The 21,280-nt window shown below is 35.4% G+C and overlaps 2 protein-coding genes across 2 annotated transcripts; both read right to left on the bottom strand.

Annotated features, from left to right (window-relative positions):
* Positions 1–7,268: 7,268 nt before the first annotated feature.
* On the bottom strand, positions 7,269–14,681 carry LOC136033288 (zinc finger protein 233-like). The gene is made up of 2 exons (XM_065714051.1): positions 14,497–14,681; positions 7,269–8,935 (listed from the first exon to the last, which is right to left on the bottom strand). Exons 1-2 carry the CDS (start codon positions 14,522–14,524, stop codon positions 8,382–8,384), a joined length of 582 nt encoding a protein of 193 aa, XP_065570123.1. The 5' UTR covers positions 14,525–14,681; the 3' UTR covers positions 7,269–8,381.
* Positions 14,682–15,386: 705 nt separating this feature from the next.
* LOC136032640 (uncharacterized) lies at positions 15,387–15,830 on the bottom strand. The gene has a single exon (XM_065712914.1). The coding sequence runs from the start codon at positions 15,828–15,830 to the stop codon at positions 15,387–15,389; it is 444 nt and encodes a 147-aa protein (XP_065568986.1).
* Between the last annotated feature and the right edge of the window lie 5,450 nt (positions 15,831–21,280).

Raw genomic sequence — 21,280 nt, 5'->3', positions numbered from 1 at the left:
GCTCTTTACTTTCATTTGAAAAAAACTTCTTCATATTCATTTTTTCATTATCTTTTAAATAGTGCTAGAAAATGCTACGCCCCCTTCATGGAAATCTTCTTTCCCCATGACAAATTACTCCATGGAAATTTTCCCCCACATAACACCCTCTTCCCAACCCCTCCTCCCAACCAAAAAATCTCCCTGAAAACGTCTGTACACTTCCCAATAACCATTACTATATGCAAACACTGGTCAAAGTTTGTAACTTGTGGCCCCTCCCACGGGGACTGTGGGGGAGTAAGTTGTCCCCAAAGACATAGTTATAAGGTTTTTCGACTATGCTGAATAAAATGGCTATCTAGGAATTTTGATCGGACGACTTTGGGGAAAAATGAGTATGGGAGGGGGCCTAGGTGCCCTCCAATTTTTCGGTCACTTAAAAAGGGGACTAGAACTTTTCATTTCCGTTCGAATGAACCCTCCCGCAAAATTCTAGGACCATGGGTCTATATGATCACCCCTGAAAAAAAAAAATAAACACGCATCCGTGATGTCTTCTGGCAAAAAATACAAAATTCCACATTTTTGTATATAGGAGCTTCTGTAGTAGCAACTTCTGTGTAGTGTGGAACTCTGTGTAGTGTGGAACTTCTGTAGTAGGGTTCTCTGATACGATGAATCCGATGGTGTCATTTTTGTTAAGATTCTATGACTTTTAGGAGGTGTTTCCTCCTATTTTCTAAAATAGGGCAAATTTTTTCAGGCTCGTAACTTTTGATGGGTAAGGCCAAACTTGATTAAACTTATATATTTAAAATCAGCATTAAAATGCAAATCTTTTGATGTAACTATTGGTATCAAAATTCCAGTTTTTAGAGTTTCGGTTACTATTGAGACGGGTCGCTCCTTACTATAATTCGTTTCCGCGAACTGTTTGAAAATATTTCAAGGTGCCAATTTACAAAATTATTCAGCTGTTTAATAAAAAAAAATTATAAATACATATATACACAGTTGTCCGTTTAATAATATAATTATAATACCATCTTTTTTTTAATTATATTTGCATATCATATATACAAATACATATATTCGCATATACACATAACATCATCTCTTTTATACCTGTAATATATATGTATATATATAAATATACATACATACACACACACATATATATATATATATATATATATATATATATATATATATATATATATATATATATATATATATATATATATATATATATATATATATATATATATACGACAATGTTTTTTTAAAATCTTCTTTTTATTTTGTTATTTTTGGAAAAAGATACAGTAGAATTTCTTTCCATTGAATTAATGTGCTTAGAATCAGTTTGAATCTATAACTCTCTAGTGACAAAATATGTATCGTCCATATTGATAACCCTCTAGTTGTGTCGCTTAAGCTAAAACATATAAAAAAACAAGCTTTTTTAAATGAATGTAAGGAGCGACATTAAAACTTAAAACGAACAGAAATGAATCCGTATATGAGAGGGGCTTTTCCTCCTCAACGCCTCGCTCTTTACGCTAAAGTTTGAATCTTTCTCTTAACTCTACTTATTAAAACAGTAAAAAACTTTAGCGTAAAGAGCGGGGCGTTGAGGAGGAAAAACCCCTTCTAAATAATTCTATTAATTCAAATTCTAATAATCTAGGAGATCTAGAATCTTATAAGTCTAGGAGAGTCTTAACTTCCCCATTTGATTCCGTGTTTTCCCTTAGCCCTTTTTTTTCCTCCTTAACACAAAGTCCATTAAAATGATCTATATAAATGGGGTTAAATTCAACTCTGCTCAACTCTTGTAAAAAGCATTAACTACTTTAATTTAGTTACCTGACACACCCTACAAGATTAGGACCTTTGCTGGAACTCTTCTACCAGCTGAATGGAATGTTCGGTCAATCTTTAAACAGAGGACCAAATGGATCTGACGACTCAGGCATTTCTCTATTATTAATCTAAGGGTGAAAATTTGGTTGATTTATCCTTTCCCCTTCCTAAGATCACGCCATTCTTATCTTAAAACTGTATCTACTATATCCCTAAGTCTAAAATGTACGGCCATGCTAATCAATTTACTCCCTACAGAGATACAGCTAGAGCCTTTCTAATCATCAAACCCACTCTTGTCACCTTTCTTGTAGAGGGGTTTAATTAAATTTTTCCTGAAATTGCAAGGTACTTCCTTGTTTTCAAAAATCGTATTCACAAATTTCAGTCACTTGAAGTGTCTTTTGATTTTGTTTAACATCCCCCTTATATTTCCATGACAGTTTCAACTTTATACCCAAAGTCGTTCATGGAATCAATATAGATAAGCTCAGGTACGCCCTTTTGACAACTTGAATGGGCCTAGTGTCTTTTGGTTTAGTGCAACATCCTCCTCAAATTTGAGTTTTCAACTTGATAGCTTTTGCGATTCATGAAATATTCGGATGAGCCCTTTTGACAGCCTGAATGCACTATGCCGTTTTGACAAAGAGAATGCCGTTTAACTCTTTTGATTCAATTCAGTAGTTTTATTTGTGACAGTGAAAGCAACAACAGTATTTGTAGTCACAGTCACATTGGCAGTAGTAGCAGCAGTAAGAATACTAGTAGTTACATCCTCAAATAGCAGCAGTTGCAATCACAAACTGTAGAATTAGTAGTAGTACTTGCAAGCGCAAGTAATGATGCGTAAATTCTGTATGTAAACAATAGGCAAATTGCATAATTTACAAACCCCCGGGGCATAGAACCATTTGGCTATTTTTAACAAGCACTATTTTTAGAGGGGAATTCCCCGAAATATGCCTAAAAATTTCTGATTAATAGCCTAAGGCTCTTCTGGGATTAAATTAAAAAAAAATTTTAACTGCAAGTAAGAAGCGACATTAAAACTTAAAACGAACAGAAATTATTCAGTATATCAAAGGGGTTTCCGCCTGCTCAACGTCCCGCTCTTTACGCTAAAGTTTGACTCTCTCACTCCACTTTTTAAAACAATAGAAAACATTAGCGTAAATAGCGAGGCGTTGACAAGGGGTCTGGAGGGGACAACCCCTTTCACATACGGGATAATCTCTGTTTGGTTTAAGTTTTTATGTCGCTTCTAACTTACAGTTAAAAAAACTAGTTTTTTATTCGATTTCTGAATGTTTTGAATTAATACATGTTTCGATTTTGACTCACGGCACATAAATAATTAAAACAAAATTTGCATATTATCTTTTTTTGGCGATTTTGATAAAAAGGGGTGGGGGAGGAGGCTTAGTTCGCCTCTAATTTTTAGTTTCTTAAAGACAACTAGAACCTTTTTTACGAATGTTTTTATTACTAACAAATATACGTAACTTACAAATTAACTTACGTAACTAACTTCTATATTTGTATATATTTATTACATATATGAGGGGGTCTGTCCCCTCGTCAATACCTCGCTCTATACACTAAAGCTTAAATTTTGTCCAAACTCTTTGAGAATGACCCCTGAATCACAAGGGCCGTAGAATAAATATTTGAAATCGCCAAAAATACTTCAGCGTAAAGAGCAGGGTATGGTGGAGGAGACAGACCCCCTTGTATACGTAATAATTTCTGTTTGTTTTAGGTTTTATTGCTGTTCCTTACTTCCAGCTGAAAAACTTTTTTTATTCATTTTCTCGTTTTTTTTTTAAATAAGGCAAAAAAATCATAAGCCCTCTTCATGGAAATTCTCTTCCTTTATAATAAATTCCTCCATGAAAAGATACTCCCACGTAAGCCCCTCCACTGGCTCCCCACGTCAACGCAAAAAAGTGCCCCTGAAAACGTCTGTACACTTCCCAATAACCATTCCAATATACAAACAATGGTCAAAGTTTGTAACTTGCAGACCCTCACCCGGGGACTGTAGGGGATTAAGTCGTCCCGAAAGATATAATTATTAGGTTTTTCGAATATACTGAATAAAATAACTATCTCAAAATTTTGATCCTGTGAATTTGGGAAAAAATATGCGTGGGAGGGGGCCTAGGTAACCTCCAGTTTTTTTGGCCACTTAAAAAAGACACTATAACTTCTAATTTCCGCAAGACTGAGGCCTCTTGCGACATTCTAGGACCATTGGGTCAATACGATTACCCTTGAAAAAACAAAACAAAAAAAAAACAACAAACAAAATACGCATCCGTGATGTGTCTTCTGGCAAAAAACACAAAATTGCCCGTTTACGAAGATAGGAGCTGGAACCATTTATAGTAGGGCTCTCCGATACGCTAAATCTGATGGTGTGATTTTTGTTAAGATTCTATGACGTTTAAGGGTTGTTCCTCCCTATTTTCGAAAATAAGGCAAATTTTCTCAGAATCGTAACTTTTGATGGGTAAAGACTAAACTTGATGAAAGTTATATATTCAAAATCAGCATAAAAATATAATTCTTTTGATGTGACTATTGGTACAGAGTTCCGGTTACTATTGAGCCGGGTCACTCCTTACTACAGTTCGTTACCACGAACTGTTTGATATTGCTGACAAGCCCTTTTGATAACCAGTATGAAGATGGTGCGTTTGTGTTTTGTTCAATATGCTCCTGCCTCTTCTATAACCTAGATGCATACAGCATAATGATTTAATTCAGCATTCCCCAAAATTTCGCCTCAACACCCTTAGCATTTTGGGCACGCCTAGGACCAAACACTCCCCACTTTCCAAATGTTAAATCCTGGATCCAAAAAAATGGACACATTACATAATTTACGTTCCTTGTACCGGGGCTGTAAGGGGCAATGTATCCGGGAGCCATAATTGTTAAGGCTTTTGAATATTTTGAATAAAATGGTTTTTCAAAATGTCCACCAGTGTTAAGGGATCCATCTATAATGGTGATTCGAGAGGGCACTGGTAGCTCACTGATCACTCTTCAGCATCCCCTCAATATCACAGGCAGAGCAATAGTACGATCTAAGTAAAGAGTGATGCTGGCACAATATATTATTCATTTACTTTTTTTCTGACCAAGGGTCTTTGTATATAGCGAAAAATAGTGATATTGAAGTACTATTCGTATAGAACTACCTGCAACTACTTGTTGTAGAAATTTCGAAATGGACTTATTCGATTGGATACTGAAAGTTCTAGTGCTTTTTTGAAGAGTCAAAAGTAAGGGCAACCAGCTCCCCTTAGACCATCATTTTCCAAACACATTCAATCAAAATTTTGAAGAAACTGTTTTGTTCTGTATATTTGAAAGGTCCAGTAATCATACATTTGGATATGCCATCCTCCAGCCATCAGGACAAGGGCTGCAAACTTCGGAGAGGGCTCATTCAATTGGAAGTCAAAATTACTAGTGCACTTTTTAAGTGTGTTGAACCAGTCGGAGGGTAACCGGCCCCCATCACCACTTCTTCTTTTCCCTAAATGCAGCCGATAGAAATTTATAGTAATATAATATATAATAATATTATAAAAATATATAATAAATAATACAATAATAAATAATAATATAGTAGTATTAATATAATAATAATATATATATAATAATATATATATATAATATAATATATATAATAATAATAATAATAATAATAATATATATATATATATATATATATATATATATATATATAAAATAATATAATAATAATATAATTATAATAATAATATAATATATTTTTTAAAACTAAAAATTTATAATGATAAAATATAATTTAATTAAAGGTTAAATAAGTATATAATATAAAGTATTTTTAGTAATCTCAACTATTTATTCTACGGCCTTTGTGATTCAGAAGTCATTCTTAAGGAACTGGGAGAAAATTTAACCTTTAGTGTAGAGAGTGAGGTATTGAAGAAGGGGTGAACCCCCTCATATACATAATAAAAACATACGAATATAGAAGGTCGTTACGTAAGTTCATTCGTAAGTTACCTATATTTTTACTAATGAAAACGTTCGTAAAAAATTAAAAGTTCTCCTTGCCTTTTTAAGTAATTTAAAAAAAAAACAAGTTGTTTAAATGAAAGTAAGGAGTGACATTAAAACTTAAAACAACCAGAAATTACTCCGTATATGAAAGGGGCTTTTCCTTCTCAACGCCCCGCTCTTTACGCTAAATTTTGACTCTTTCTCTTAACTCTACATTTTAAAACAGTAAAAAAAAACTTTAGCGTAAAGAGCGGGGCGTTGAGAAAGAAAAGCCCCTTTCATATGCGGAGTAATTTCTGTTTGTTTTAAGTTTTAATGTCACTCCTTACTTTCATTTAAAAAACTTGTTTTTTTTTATTTAATTTCTGAACGTTTTTGAATCAATGCATGTTTTGATTTTAGCTCTCCGCAGAGGAATAATTAAAAAGAAATTTGTATATTTATTTTTTTCGGCTAAATGGCTTTCTCATAATTTTGATTGAATGATTTTGAGAAAAAAAGAGCGGGGGAGGAAGCCTAGTTGCCCTCCGATTTTCGGTTAATTAAAAAGGCAACTAGAACTTTTAATTTTTTACAAATCTTTTTATAAGTAAAAGATATACGTAACTTATAAATTAGCTTACGTAAAGAACTTTTGTATTCTTATGTTTTTATTACATATATGAGGGGGTTCACCCCCTCGTCAGTACCTCGCTTTTTACACTAAAGCTTAAATTTTGTCCCAATTCATTAAGAATGACCCCTGAATCACAAAAGCCGCAGAATAAATAGTTGAAATTACTAAAAATACTTTAGTGTAAAGAGCGAGGTATTAGGAGGAGGTGAGCCCCTCATATGGGTAATAATTTCTGTTCATTTTAAGTTTTAATGCTGCTGCTTACTTCCAGCTAAAAAAAATTTTTTTTTTAAGTAATGCTAGTAAATCCTGTGCTCCCTTTATGGAAAATTTCTTCCCCCATGACAAATTCCTCGATGGAAAGTTCCCCCAGCATATCCCCCTCTTCTCAACCCCTGCCTCCAACCAAAAAATCCTCCTGAAAACGCCTGTACACTTCCCAATAACCATTACTATATGTAAGCACTGGTCAAAGTTTTGAACTTGTAATCCCTCCCAAGGGGACTGTGGGGGAGTAAGTCGTCCCCGAAGACATAGTTATAAGGTTTTTCGACTACGCTGAACAAAATGGCTATCTCAGAATTTTGATCTGTTGACTTTGGGAAAATAATTAGCGTGGGAGGGGGCCTAGGTACCCTCCAATTTTTCGGTCACTTAAAAAGGGCACTAGAAATTTTCATTTCCGTTAGAATGAGCCCTCTTGCAACATTCTAGGACAACTGGGTCAATACGATGACCCCTGGGAAAAAAAAAAAACAAAAACAAATAAACACGCATCCGTGATCTGCCTTCTGGCAAAAAATATAAAATTCCACATTTTTGTAGATAGGAGCTTGAAACTTCTACAGTAAGGTTCTCTGATACGCTGAATCTCATGGTGTGATTTTCGTTAAGATTCTATGACTTTAGGGGGTGTTTCCCCCTATTTTCTAAAATAACGCAAATTTTCTCAGGCTCGTAACTTTTGATGGGTAAGACTAAACTTGACGAAACTTATGTATTTAAAATCAGCATTAAATGCGATTCTTGTGATGTAGCTATTGGTACCAAATTCCATTTTTTAGACTTTTGGTTACTATTGAGCCGGGTCGCTCCTTACGAAGTTCATTACCACGAACTGTTTGATCGAAATATTGGAGGGCAACTAGGCATCCTCCCCCACTCCATTTTTTCTCAAAATCTTCCGGTTAAGACTTTGAGAAAGCCATTTAGCCAAAAAAACAACAAATATGCAAATTTCGTTTCAATTATTTATGTGCAAAGAGCCAAAATCTAAACATGCATTAATTCGAAAACATTCAGAAACTAAATGAAAAAACAAACAATTTTTTGTTAACTGAAAGTAAAAAGCAACATTAAAGCTTAAAAGGAACATAAATTATTACGCATATGAGGGGTTCACCTCCTCGTAATACCTCGCTCTTTAAGCTAAAGTAGTTTTAGTAATTTCAACTATTTATTCTACGACCTATGTGATTACACTTCTTTAGTTTTTAAGTATGGCTAACAGTTCTTAAGGAACTGGGACAAAACTTAAGCTTTAGTGGAAAGAGCGAGGTATTGAAGAAGGGGTGAACCCCCTCATAAATGTAATAAAAACATACGAATATAGAACGTCGTTACGTAAGTTAATTTGTAAGTTACATATATTTTTACTATTGATTAAATAAATAAAAAACAAGTTTTTTAACTGAAAGTAAGGAGCGACATTAAAACTTAAAACGAACAGAAATTACTCCTTATATGAAAGGGGCTTCAATTCTTCTTTTTAAAACAGTAAAAAACTTTAGCATAAAGAGCGAGGCGTACAGGCTCGACTCCTGTTTAACATTGAAACCTTCGCAAAAGTTCTATTTCATACAACACACTGGTACAACTGTTCTCTTGTATGGATTTTTCGGTGCGTATTCAAACGAGAACTAACAGAGAACTTTCTGTCACAAAAGTCACATTTGTATGGTCTGTCTCCTTGATGGATTGTTTGATGCTGTTTTAAAGTTGAAACCTGGGCAAAATTTGTATTGCATACCTCACATTTGTAAGGCTTTTCTTTAGTGTGAATTCGTCGGTGCGCCTTAACAGTTGAAGCATGGGCAAAATTTGTATTGCATATAACACACTTGTATGGTTTTTCTCCAGTATGAGTTCTTTGATGTCGCCTCAAATTGGAACTATCAGAAAACTTTTTCTCGCATAGATCACATTTGTACGGTTTCTCTCCGGTGTGAATTCTTCGATGCTTAATTAAATGTATGGCCTGAGAAAATTTTTTATTACACATTTCACAATTGTAGGTCCTTTTTTCAGTGGAAGTCCTTTCATTCGTCTTCACTTCTGATTTTACATTTAAATTAAATAGTCGTATTCCCATAACTTCAGTACTGCGTAAAGGCGGGAAAGCTAGAACACCTAAAACAAGAAGGATGTTAAATCTTATAAATAAAATACTTTATAACGAACTTTTGAAGAATTTTTTTCTATATTGTAAAGTTCCAAAAAAAAATCTTGTCAAATTTTAGCCATAGAAAAACATAGCGCTTCTCAGGATGGAAAAATATTAAGAAACAAACTTAGAAAACAAGTTAAATAGCGTGACAAGTACCGCTGAATTCCTATTGAAATAAAACCAACATTAAATTACAACTCAAATAAATCCTTAAAAACAAAGCAATAGAGATAAAATTCTATTTTATATTAATTTATGCTAGCAAATTAGACAACTGTAACTATGATAGATTCAGGAACAACTCATTTTCACTCAAAAATCAGAATTGTCCTTTTTCCCTAACTCTTAAATTCACCTTCTATTATTCATCTTCAATTTAGAGGGGGAAGTTAAACAAATTCAAAACACACTATGTACAAACAGGCTGTAAGAAGGGTATATCTGCAATATCTTAAGACCGGCTTAGAGCAATACATTGAAACTTTCAGGACATGATGAGGGGGATGTTCAACTGATAAAAAAGGGAATATGCGCATACTGCTACTGCTACTACTGTTACTGCTACTACTATTGCCTCTATTTCAATTATTACTACTGCAATGACTACTATAACTAAAGATTAGGGCATGAAGGGTGAAAATTATAAAGAATATAAAGGAGAAACTGGAATTAAATAAAACACAATATTTACATGCATTTGGACAAAAGGGCGCACCGGCAATATCCTAAGAATATATTTAAGGATTAATTTGAAACCCACAGGGCACGTTATGGGGGATTCTGAACAAACCGAAAGCCAATATTTGCATGCTACTACTACTACCACTTTTACTACTACTACTGCTACTACTAATAAAGCAAAGGATATTAAGGTGAAATTCTAGGGAATGCCGAGAGCATGTTGAACCAAATGAAACGAACAATTTGAATACACGTTGTCAAAGGAACGTATCAGCAATACCCCAGGAACTGCTTAGTGTATTAAGTTGAAACTTTCGGGGGGGGGGGGGGGGTCGAGGTGGATGTTGACAACAACAAAAAGACGCTATGTGCACACTACAAATAATGCTATTATTACTAGTACTACTAGCGACTATTGCTGCTACTGAAGGGAATTTAAGTGAAGCTTTTAGCGATTTTCAGGGGGATGTTGAATTAGGTCAAAACATAGTATGTCCATTTAAGCTGTCAAAAAGGTGTATTAGCAATATCTCAGCAACAGTTTAGAGCAACAAGTCAAACTTTAAGGGTAGGTTGAGGGGATGTTGAACGAAAATGCAAAATGTGTATACTACTACAACTACTGTCCTTACAATTAAATATTAAGGTAAAACTTTCAGGGAATGTTGAGGGGAAGTTAAATTAAATCAAAGCACAATATAAATACACGGTGTTACGCATGGTGTCAGAAAGGCGTATAAGTAAAACTTAGGAACACCGTAGAAAACAAACAAATACAACGTAGAGACAATAGGGAATTTTTTTTTTCAAGACAGTGGAAATTATTTCTGTAGATATTTCGGCCCTATGTCCAAGGGCCGTCTTCAGCACAATACAAGAATAAGAGAGAAACTATGTATATACATATAAAAGAACTTACATCAAATTGTGTGGATTAAAACTGAATAATCAAAAACACTTTTTAAAACTTTTTTTAAAAATAGCCCTAGCATCCTTACTTCAACGAAGTTCAACCAGGACTGGCGAAAAGAATGAAATGATAATGTAAGCTCATTCAAACTAAAGAGAATAAAATGATTAGATGCAATTTCTTAAAGCTAATCTTGCTTGTTTAGCAGCCTGCCTCAAAGGCCTTTTCGTAGTTGGTTCAGTACTATTATAAATCGGTTTAGTAAAATATTTTGTTAGATCATTTTTAATTAAATTTGAGAATAAAGAATTTAGTGAGTATTCCCCCAAGTCCCTGTTCAAAGAAATATTTTTATTTATTTTGAGATTAATTTCAATTGATTCTCGAACCACCTGTTTTATTCCCAAATCATTACTAATGAGTGAAGAGTTTTCAAAAAGTATCATGTGGGACGGATTTTTAAATATATGCCAACCTAAAGCAGAATCAAAGGAGTTGTTGGAACTCTTTGAAATTAAGGCCTTGTCTATGTCATTTTTATGCTGTTGTAACCGTTTGTCTAGATTATGATGGGTCCTGCCGACATAGTATTTTCCGCAATCACAAGGTATTAGATAGACCCCTCTTTGGCGAGTAACTGGGGTTTAAATTTTTTAGTAAAAACTACGTACAGATTATTTTTTGTGCAAATATTTTTTAATTTTGTTGTGATCTTTGGGATATACGGAAGATAGACAATATTTGAAGGCTTATCAGTAGCCTCACATTGTGAAGTATCTTCTTCGATTTTACAAGAATGTCTTTTTATTCTACGGTTAATTATTTTATTGACAAAAGGAATGGGGTATCCATTACCAAAACGAATATCTCTGATAATGTTTATTTCAGCACTTATATATGTCTCGCCAAAGAGGGGTCTATCAAATACCTTGTGATTGCGGAAAATACTATGTCGGCAGGACCCATCAGAATCTAGACAAACGGTTACAACAGCATAAAAATGACATAGACAAGGCCTTAATTTCAAATAGTTCCAACAACTCCTTTGATTCTGCTTTAGGTTGGCATATATTTAATAATCCGTCCCACATGATACTTTTTGAAAACTCTTCACTCATTAGTAATGATTTGGGAATAAAACAGGTGGTTCGAGAATCAATTGAAATTAACCTCAAAATAAATAAAAATATTTCTTTGAACAGGGACTTGGGGGAATACTCACTAAATTCTTTATTCTCAAATTTAATTAAAAATGATCTAACAAAATATTTTACTAAACCGATTTATAATAGTACTGAACCAACTACGAAAAGGCCTTTGAGACAGGCTGCTAAACAAGCAAGATTATCTTTAAGAAATTGCATCTAATCATTTTATTCTCTTTAGTTTGAACGAGCTTATATTATCATTTCATTCTTTTCGCCAGTCCTGGTTGAACTTCGTTGAAGTAAGGATGCTAGGGCTATTTTTAAAAAAAGTTTTAAAAAGTGTTTTTGATTATTCAGTTTTAATCCACACAATTTGATGTAAGTTCTTTTATATGTATATACATAGTTTCTCTCTTATTCTTGTATTGTGCTGAAGACGGCCCTTGGACATAGGGCCGAAATATCTACAGAAATAATTTCCACTGTCTTGAAAAAAAAAAATTTCCCTATTGTCTCTACGCTGTATTTGTTTGTTATGGAAAGGCAGTGTGGTTTTCGTCGCTATTTTCGTCTAACACCATAGAGTACCAAGGCTACTAAGGCTAAGGTTAAAGAGGCGAAAATTATTGGAGATATTGAAAGTGAATTTGAATTAAATCAAAACACACTATATGCATTTTGATGCGTTAAAATGCCGTTTCTACAATACATTAGGAATGGATTTGACACTTAAGTTGAAACTTACTAGGCATGATGGATGGAGATATATAACTGACCAAAAAGAAATATTTACATGCTACTGTTGCTACTTTCACTACTGCTACAACAACAATTAATAAAGCTAAAGATATGGTGGCGAAACTTTCAGGGAATGTTTAACCAAACTTTCAGGGAAGAATGTTGAACCAAAGTAACACACACCCCGTGCATGCTAGCTGTCAAAGGGCATTTCAGCAATATCCCAGGAAAGGTCTAGGGCCGTGATTCCCAACGTGGAGCAAAGGCCCCACCGGTGGGTCATGGACAGGTCGTGCACCCTTCGGCTGACTATACTATCAAGGATAAACTAAAGAAAAACATTTTTTATGTGAATGGTGTCATATCCAAATGCATTTAAAGAGTATTAGGAGACATGATAGTATTACAATGGCGTTATACATTGTATAAGAGTGTTGTATTCAAACATTGTTTTTCAATGGTATAAAATATGCCTAGAGGACGACCCCCCCAAAAATACCAAGTTATTGCCCTTTTAGGCTTCCCCCAGGCGAATACACGCAAAACTTGAATAACAAAATATCAATATCACGGGAGGGGGGGGGGGTATCAGGATTTTAGAAATGACTAGGTGGGGCATAACCCAAATTTGGTTGGGAACCACTGGTTTAGGGTATTAAGTTGAAACTTTCAGGGCAAGTTAAGGGGGTATTGAACTAGCAAACAGACCATATGTGCATACTACTATTACTGCTATTACTACAACTGGTGCTACTACTACTGCTGCAACTACTACAACTGCTACGACTACTACTACCAGGATTACGAATACTACTACTAGTACAAACGAACCTAAGGTTATTAAGGGAAAACTTTGAGGAAATTTTGTGTAAGATTTTGGACTAAGTCGAAAAACACAATATCGATGCAGGTTAATAAAAGGACGTAACAGCTATTTTCCATAAAAAGCTTAGAGCTGTATTCCAGGAAGGATAAATTCTTGAGAAATGTCGATAGAGGTGTTGAATTAAATGGAAACCGCTATTTGTCTGCAGGCTGTGAAAAGGGCGTATCAGCAGTATTGCTGGAACAGCTTACAGTAATAGGTTGAGGCGTGACAACGCGTATGTAGTACAACAACTACTGGCATATGTTGAATTAGTAAAACTGCACTATGGGCATAATACCTCCACCAGTAGTAGCGGTACTACTACTAGTAGTAGTATCACTACTGCTATTGCTATTAGTACTACAGTTACTAAGGCTAACGATTTAAGTGTGAAATTTCCCGGGACTAGTAGGAGGGAATTGGGCTATATTAAAACACACTATATGCGTGCAGGTTATCAAAAGGGCGTATCAGCTATATCCAAGAAACGGATTAAAGCATGAAGTTAAGACTATCAGAACGTGAAAAGGAGATGTTGAGCTAGACCAAAAAGCCCCAATATGAATACTATTACTGTTGCTACTGCTAATACCGCTGCTGCTATTACCAATACTATTCCCAATGCTCCTACTATTGCGTCTGTTACTATCACTACTGCTAATGCAAATGGTATTAGTAAAACATTCAAGGAATGGTGAGGGCAGTGTTGATGGATCCTGCGCAGCTGTGCTGTCCACGGGAAAATCGTTGCTGAAGTGAGTTGTTAGTAGTAGTAGTAGTCCAATATGAATAATCTCAAATAAAGTTTAAAATGTCATTTCAAAATATAATATATATATTAGAAACAAATTACAAAGGACTGTAACAAATATTGCAAAGGAATGTAATAGATGATACAGTAAATAAAAATTAATGATGATAATTTAATAATTACGTATCCAAGGTTACTGGGATGGCTGTTCAAATGGGGATTTTTGTTTAACAGAAGCGTTCACGAGTTTATCAAGTCATACGATCTATATAATTTTTGTTTAAAAAATTTATGGCATCATATGACATGAAAACCTAGGCTATCAATAAATCCGTTCATCGAACCGTTCATTTAACAAAAGCTACTATTTTTTTCTTCGACTAATAACTAGTTACTTAGAGTAGTTGCTAGTTTTTTTTTTTATGTACCTTGGTCATCCTTAGCCATTGAAGTCATTTGAGTCAATTCGGGGTCTTCCTTTGGTTCTGAAACAGACAAGGAAAAGGTACGCTTAGGAACATCATCCCAAACAGGTGAAAAGACAGAGCTTGTTGGCCCAAGGACCTCATCTTCAATTCTAATTTCTGAAAGATATTAAATAGAATGAAAACTGGTAATTTACAACCGTCTTATATGTTAGGGTTATAGAATCAATAAATCCTTCAAAAACCCTTAGCCATTGAAGTCATTTGAGTCAATTCGGGGTCTTCCTTTGGTTCTGAAACAGACAAGGAAAAGGTACGCTTAGGAACATCATCCCAAACAGGTGAAAAGACAGAGCTTGTTGGCCCAAGGACCTCATCTTCAATTCTAATTTCTGAAAGATATTAAATAGAATGAAAACTGGTAATTTACAACCGTCTTATATGTTAGGGTTATAGAATCAATAAATCCTTCAAAAACCGCGAAAATACGCATTAGATTCCTTGCTGCATACTAAAAAAGGGGTAAGAACCAGATATTCAAATCACAAAATAGCATATGAGAGATATTACACAATAGAAAATCTGCAGAAGATCATAGTTAAAACTTTATATTTACCTTGAAAGAGCAATTTTTTTCAATCCAATTACCGTTCGGGTACCATCCTTACCCCCTCCCCTTTATGGTAAAGTTCACATTTGTATCATTAAACAGTGATAAAATAAACAATAAAACCGTCGTTTCCAAAAATTAAAAGGAATTTTTAATCCCTCAAAACAAAGGAAAGGCACTGTTTCTGTTCTGTTTTTCAAGGGAACTATTTCTAGTCTATTAACATTAAAAAAATGAAACAAAAAAGACGGCCTGTTTTTATTCTTTTACTTAACTACTGCTACTAACAGCTCACCACAACACTAATCCGCCTGAGGCCAACACAGCTACGCACGCTCTTCCTCCATCCCAACCTATTCAAAGCCTTCCTCTTTACACCCTCCCAGGAAGTTCCCATTTCTTTTATATTTTTCTTTATGACATCCTCCCATCCCAGAAGAGGACGACCCGCTTTCCTTTTAGCGGTTGGCCGAAAACGACAGTCTTCGGCAATCTGCCATCCTTCATCCGCAGAAAGGACGTGGCCTAGCCATTTCCACCTTTCTTTCATTATTGCCCTATAAAGGGGGATTGAACCACGTTTTTCATACAGCCTACTGTTTGAAGTACGGTCAGTCAGCCGGGTACTCAGAACAATCCGTAGACAACTTCTCTGGAAAACATCTAGTAAGTCTTCATCCGATTTTCGGAACACCCATGCTTCAGAGCCGTATTTGACCACTGTCATCACTGTACCTTCCAATGTTCTAATCTTGGTTTGTAGACTTATCGTCCTATTCTTCCAAACTTTTTTTTAACTGTGAACAAACACCCTGAGCCTTGGCTATTCTAATTTAAAAATCTTCACTGCTCCCACCGTCTTCATTAATAATACTACTAAGGTAAGTGAAGCTGCCCAACTGCCGGTGGACCCAATTGTCTACTGAAACAAGTGCAGAAAACAAGGCGTTGGAAAAATTGTTTGAGTTTTTGCCTCTACACTTGATCTATGAGTGGGAATGAAGAAGTTATTACTTAATCTTGCTCTTTACTGCTGAGTATTCTTGTTTTTTTCCTTTTCTTCTTTTGTATTACTCAGCTTTTCTCTTTATTGTATGAGCGGGCAAAAATAGAATTATTATTATTTTCAAACCTATTATAGCACCCTGAACTCGCAAAACCTCTGAAAGTTCTTTCATTTTGCTCACACTTTCTTCTAGGATGCTTAAATCATCAGCATAATAAGTCTAGGAGATTTTTTCCTCCTCGTTTGATTCTGTGGGCTTCCGTTGCTTTCCTGTGCTCCTTAGGACAAAGTCCATTAAAACGATCCATTTAAAGTGGGATAGAATACAACCCTGCTTAACTCCTAATGTAATGCAAAACCAGCTGCTAAGCTCATTCCCTACCATAACTGCAGCAATGTTACTCCCATACAGAGCACTAATCACTTTAGTGTATTTGTCTGGTATACCATACAAGGATAAGACCTTTTCTAAAGCTCTTTTATCTACAAAATCGAACGCTTGCTCATAATTTATAAAACTGAGAACGAAAGGTGTTTGGCAACTATGGCACTTTTCAATTATCAACTTGAGAGTGAAAATTTGGTCGACACATCCTCTACCTTTTCTAAAACCGCATTGTTCTTGTCTAAAAACTTTGTCTACAGTATCTCTCAATATAAAAAGTATCATATTGCTAAGTAATTTGCTACCTACAGAGACCAAACAAATGCCTCGATAATTACGACACTCACTCTTGTCACCTTTCTTATACAGTGGTTTAATTAAGGTTTTCCTAAAATCATTGGGTACTTCCCCTTTTTCAAAAATCATGTTCATAATCTTCAGTAGCTTATTCCTAACATCAGAGCCTCCATATTTAAGAAACTCATTAATCATACTATCAGCACCTGGGGCCTTATTATTTTTTAATCCTTTTAGTACTGTCGCTAATTGTTCTTCACAAAAAAAAAATCTTCCTTCACATCCAAGGTATCAAAAACTTTTTCATTTTCCTCTATATCTTTTCCTGCAGCTCTATCTCGGTTTAGCAAATTCTCAAAATGTCGTGCCCATCTCCCTTTAACTCTGTTAAAGAGAGATGACTCTCTTTAACTTTGTTAACTCTTAATTTGGTTGACACATCCTCTACCTTTTCTAAAACCACACTGCTCTTCTCTTAAAACTTTGTCTACAGCATGTCTCGGTCTAAAAAGTATCATATTACTCAGTAATTTGCTACCTACAGAGACCAGACTAATGCCTCGATAATTACGACACTCACTCTTGTCACCTTTCTTACAGAGTGGTTTAATTAAGGTTTTCCTGAAATCGTTAGGTACTTCTCCTTTTTCAAAAAATCATATTCATAATCTTCAACAACGTATTCCTAACCTCAGAGCCACCATATTTAAGACACTCATTTACCCCACTATCAGCATTATTATTCTATATGAGCCTTATTATTTTTTAATCCTTTTAGAACTGTCACTACTTCTTCCTCACAAAACAAATCGTCCTTCACATCCAAGGTATCAAAAAAATTTTCATTTTCCTCTATTTCTTTTCTTGCAACTGTATCACCATTAAGATATCTTGGCATTACCCAAAGTAAGGTGGACTAGATCTGGAGAGAAACAACTCGACAATCAATACATGATTCTCTACAGCAGCTCTGAAATTAGGCACAAAAAAGGAGCTGCACACAAGATGAAGAGGGGAACCTCAATATCTCTCTTAAAATGAACCCCCATATCGTCAAGAATACTCATTGCACGTTTTTCTGGTCACCCAGCAAAACTCTCCGTTGTAGTCTCCTATGCTCCCACAAACGTCACAGAAATCGAGTGCAAATAAGAATTCTACCAAACTCTACAGTCAGTAGTAAACAGCATTCCGAAATATGATATAACATGTATTCACGGAGATCTTAGTACCGCGGTTGGAAATGCTGAATCGTATTGTCCGTAGGCACTCGGTCGACACGGCATGGGTGTGCGAAATGAAAATAGAAGGATGATAATTGACTTTGCTATAGCAAATGACCTGGTGATAGGTGGTAGCCTCTTTCCTCACAGAGACGTTCACAAACATACATGGACCTCCCCTGATGATTCAGTCAGAAACCAAATCGACTAATGCCTTGTTAGCTGCAAAGTCTGCTCAAGTATAGAAGATGTGAGAGCATACAGAGGCGCCGACATTGGATTAGACTGATCAAAAACTCTCCCTTAAAGGAGGACCGAGAAAAAGTTTTCAAATCTGAAACCTCAATACAGTTCGTAAAAGCTCCAAAAGCAAACAATTAGGCAGGAATTCGTCATTGAACTCAGCAATAAGTTTGAAGCATCTCTCTTTCGAAGACCAAGATGATCAGGAAGCGGCATGGGGACAAATAAAGAACATTTGCAACGAATCAGCACAAAAAACCCTCGGGTACCGCAGGAAACCTAAGGACCAGTGGCTATCGGACCGCACCTGGAATCCGATAGAAGAAAGGAGAATCGCCAAGCTACAGCTCCTGTCGTCCCACGACACAAACGAGATCTACAGAAACGAGACTTACAGACTGATTGACAAATCTGTCAAAAAAGAGCACACGTGAAGATAAACGCCACTTCTATGAAGTGAAGGCCGTAAAAAACCAAAGAATGGCGATAGCAGGTCGGTTTACAAGATCACAAACGAGATCATCAGGAAGAGGAAAGCCAGCGGCGGTCCGGTGAAGGATGAGAATGGTGTGTTAAGGTACAAATTATAAAGCTAGTCTGCGGTCCAGATAGCATCAAAATGATTTCACTTCGGATTCGTCTACAAACTAATCATGAAGTGTCCTTTTCGTTGGAAACGTTTTTCGTTTGTTATACCAAATTACATAAAAGATAGAGTAAGAATCAATCCAAAACTGCCTTTTTTTTAAAGTGTCCTCAATCGGTTTGCTTTACTGTACCAAAACTCCTATATTGCTTTGTGTTTTCAGTAAAGCGATAGTTTGCGACAATCATGTAAACATAGGGAAATATTATCAGTTGGTTTATTTGCACTATTTTCATTGATATATTTTAGAAAGACTGTGAATAAATAATTTGTGTTCGTTTGAAGTTTCAATTTCGCTCTTTACTTCCTTCAGGAAAACTTTTTTTTAAATTAATCACGTAATTCTGAGGGATAATCTTACAACGACCGTACCATCAAAACTAAATTTTTGCGTGTCGTTGGATTAGATTACAACCTGCTTGTATATTAAATCCGCCTAGGATTTATTAAATCCTATTAAATCCTGCCTGCTATATATTAAATAAAATCCGCTCTAAAGTAGAAGAAAAATGTGCCTAATCCTGAAACTAATATAGTTAGGACGAGACGCAGGATTATATGCCAAAGCATTAGCTCACCACTGAAGTGAGTGACAACTTTTAAGCATTGCATATGATCAAGCTTAAATTCGTTTCGTGCCCATGTTTAAGAAGAAAAGAAGTTTAAAAGTGAAGAAACGAATAGCTGAGTGACCACAAAGTATACAAGGGAATTTTTTACATGGTTCTATAAAAAATTCAGGATAGTTCTACATTGTGCCTTGGTCACAAAATGTGTTAAAATTTCTGAATTCGTTGAACTACTTTTGTGTAACATTAGCCATGATAAACCTTGATTGCAAATCTGCTCGAGGAGGATTAGGGATTATTAGTTCATTTAAAATCGTATCAAATGGAATTGAAACAAGGGGGGTTCAACCTAGACACCCCTCGACCTAGAGTGAATTAAAATAAGACTCCAACTTAATTGCAGACACTAAGAGAAAAACATTTCAAATAGCTTGTGGTAACAAACTGTAAGTAAGGAGCGACCTGGATCAATAGTAACCGAAACTCTAAAAAACAGAATTTTGATACTAATAGATCTACTACTACTACTACAACTAATAACTCACTGCAGCACCAAGCCGCCTGAGGCCAACACAGCTACGCAAACTCCTCCTCCAACCTAATCTATTTAAAGTGTCCCTCTTTACACCCTCCCAGGAAGTTCACATTTCCTTTAAATCTTTATTTATGACATCCTCCCAACCCAGACAAGGACGACCTGCTTTCCGTGTACTCCCAGACGGTTGGCCAAAAAGGACAATCTTCGGCAATCTGTCATCCTTCATCTGTAGAACTTGGCATAGCCATCTCAACCTTTCTTTCATTATAGCCCCAGAAAGCGGGATTGAACCACACTTTTCGTACAATCTACTGTTTGAAATACGGTCAGTCAGCCAGGTACCCAGAACAATCCGTAGGCAATTTCTCTGGAAAACATCTAGTAAATTTTCATCTGCTTTTCGGAGTGCCCATGCTTCAGAGCCATACTTGACCACTGTCATCACTGTAGCTTCCAATATTCTAATCTTGGTTTGTAGACTTATCTTTCTATTCTTGCAAACTTTTTTTAACTGTGAAAAAAGACCCTGAGCCTTAGCTATTCTACTTTTAACATCTTCAATGCCCCCACCATCTTTACTAATAATACTACCAAGGTAACTGAAGCTCCCAACCTGATCAATCTTTTCGTTACCTAATGTCACCTGTTCATCTTCACTTATTCCTAGCCTTAGTGACTTAATCTTCTTAACATTAATTTTCAAGCCTATTTTAGCACCCTGAAATCACAAAACCTCCAAAAATTCATTCATTTTGCTCACACTTTCATCTAATATGCTTAAATCATCAGCATAATCTAAGTCCAGGAGCGTTCTTCCTCCCCATTTGATTCCATGGTCTCCAATTCCCTTTCCTGTGCTCCTTAAGACGACGTCCATCAAAATGATCTATATAAAGGGGGATAGAACACAACCCTGCTTAACTCCTGACTTAATACAAAACCAGTTGCTAACCTCATTTCCTACATTAACCGCAACAGTATTATTCTCGTACATAGCACAAATCGCTTTAATGTATTAGATCCATCAAAAGAATCCGATTTTTATGCTGATTTTAAGCATATAAGTTTTGTCAAGTGTAGTCTTGCCCATCAAAAGTAACGAATCTGAGAAAATTTGCCAAATTTTAAAAAAAGGGTAAAACACATCCTAAAATTCATAGAATCTTAATGAAAATCACACAATCAGAAAATCCTACTGTAGAGGTTTCAAAGCTCCTCTCTGTAAAAATGTGGAATTTTGTAATTTATGCCAGAAAAAAGATCACGGATG

This window comes from Artemia franciscana, chromosome 11 (genome assembly GCF_032884065.1).
Source record: "Artemia franciscana chromosome 11, ASM3288406v1, whole genome shotgun sequence".
Classification (NCBI taxonomy): domain Eukaryota; kingdom Metazoa; phylum Arthropoda; class Branchiopoda; order Anostraca; family Artemiidae; genus Artemia; species Artemia franciscana.
This window is presented reverse-complemented; position numbering and strand designations above follow the sequence as displayed.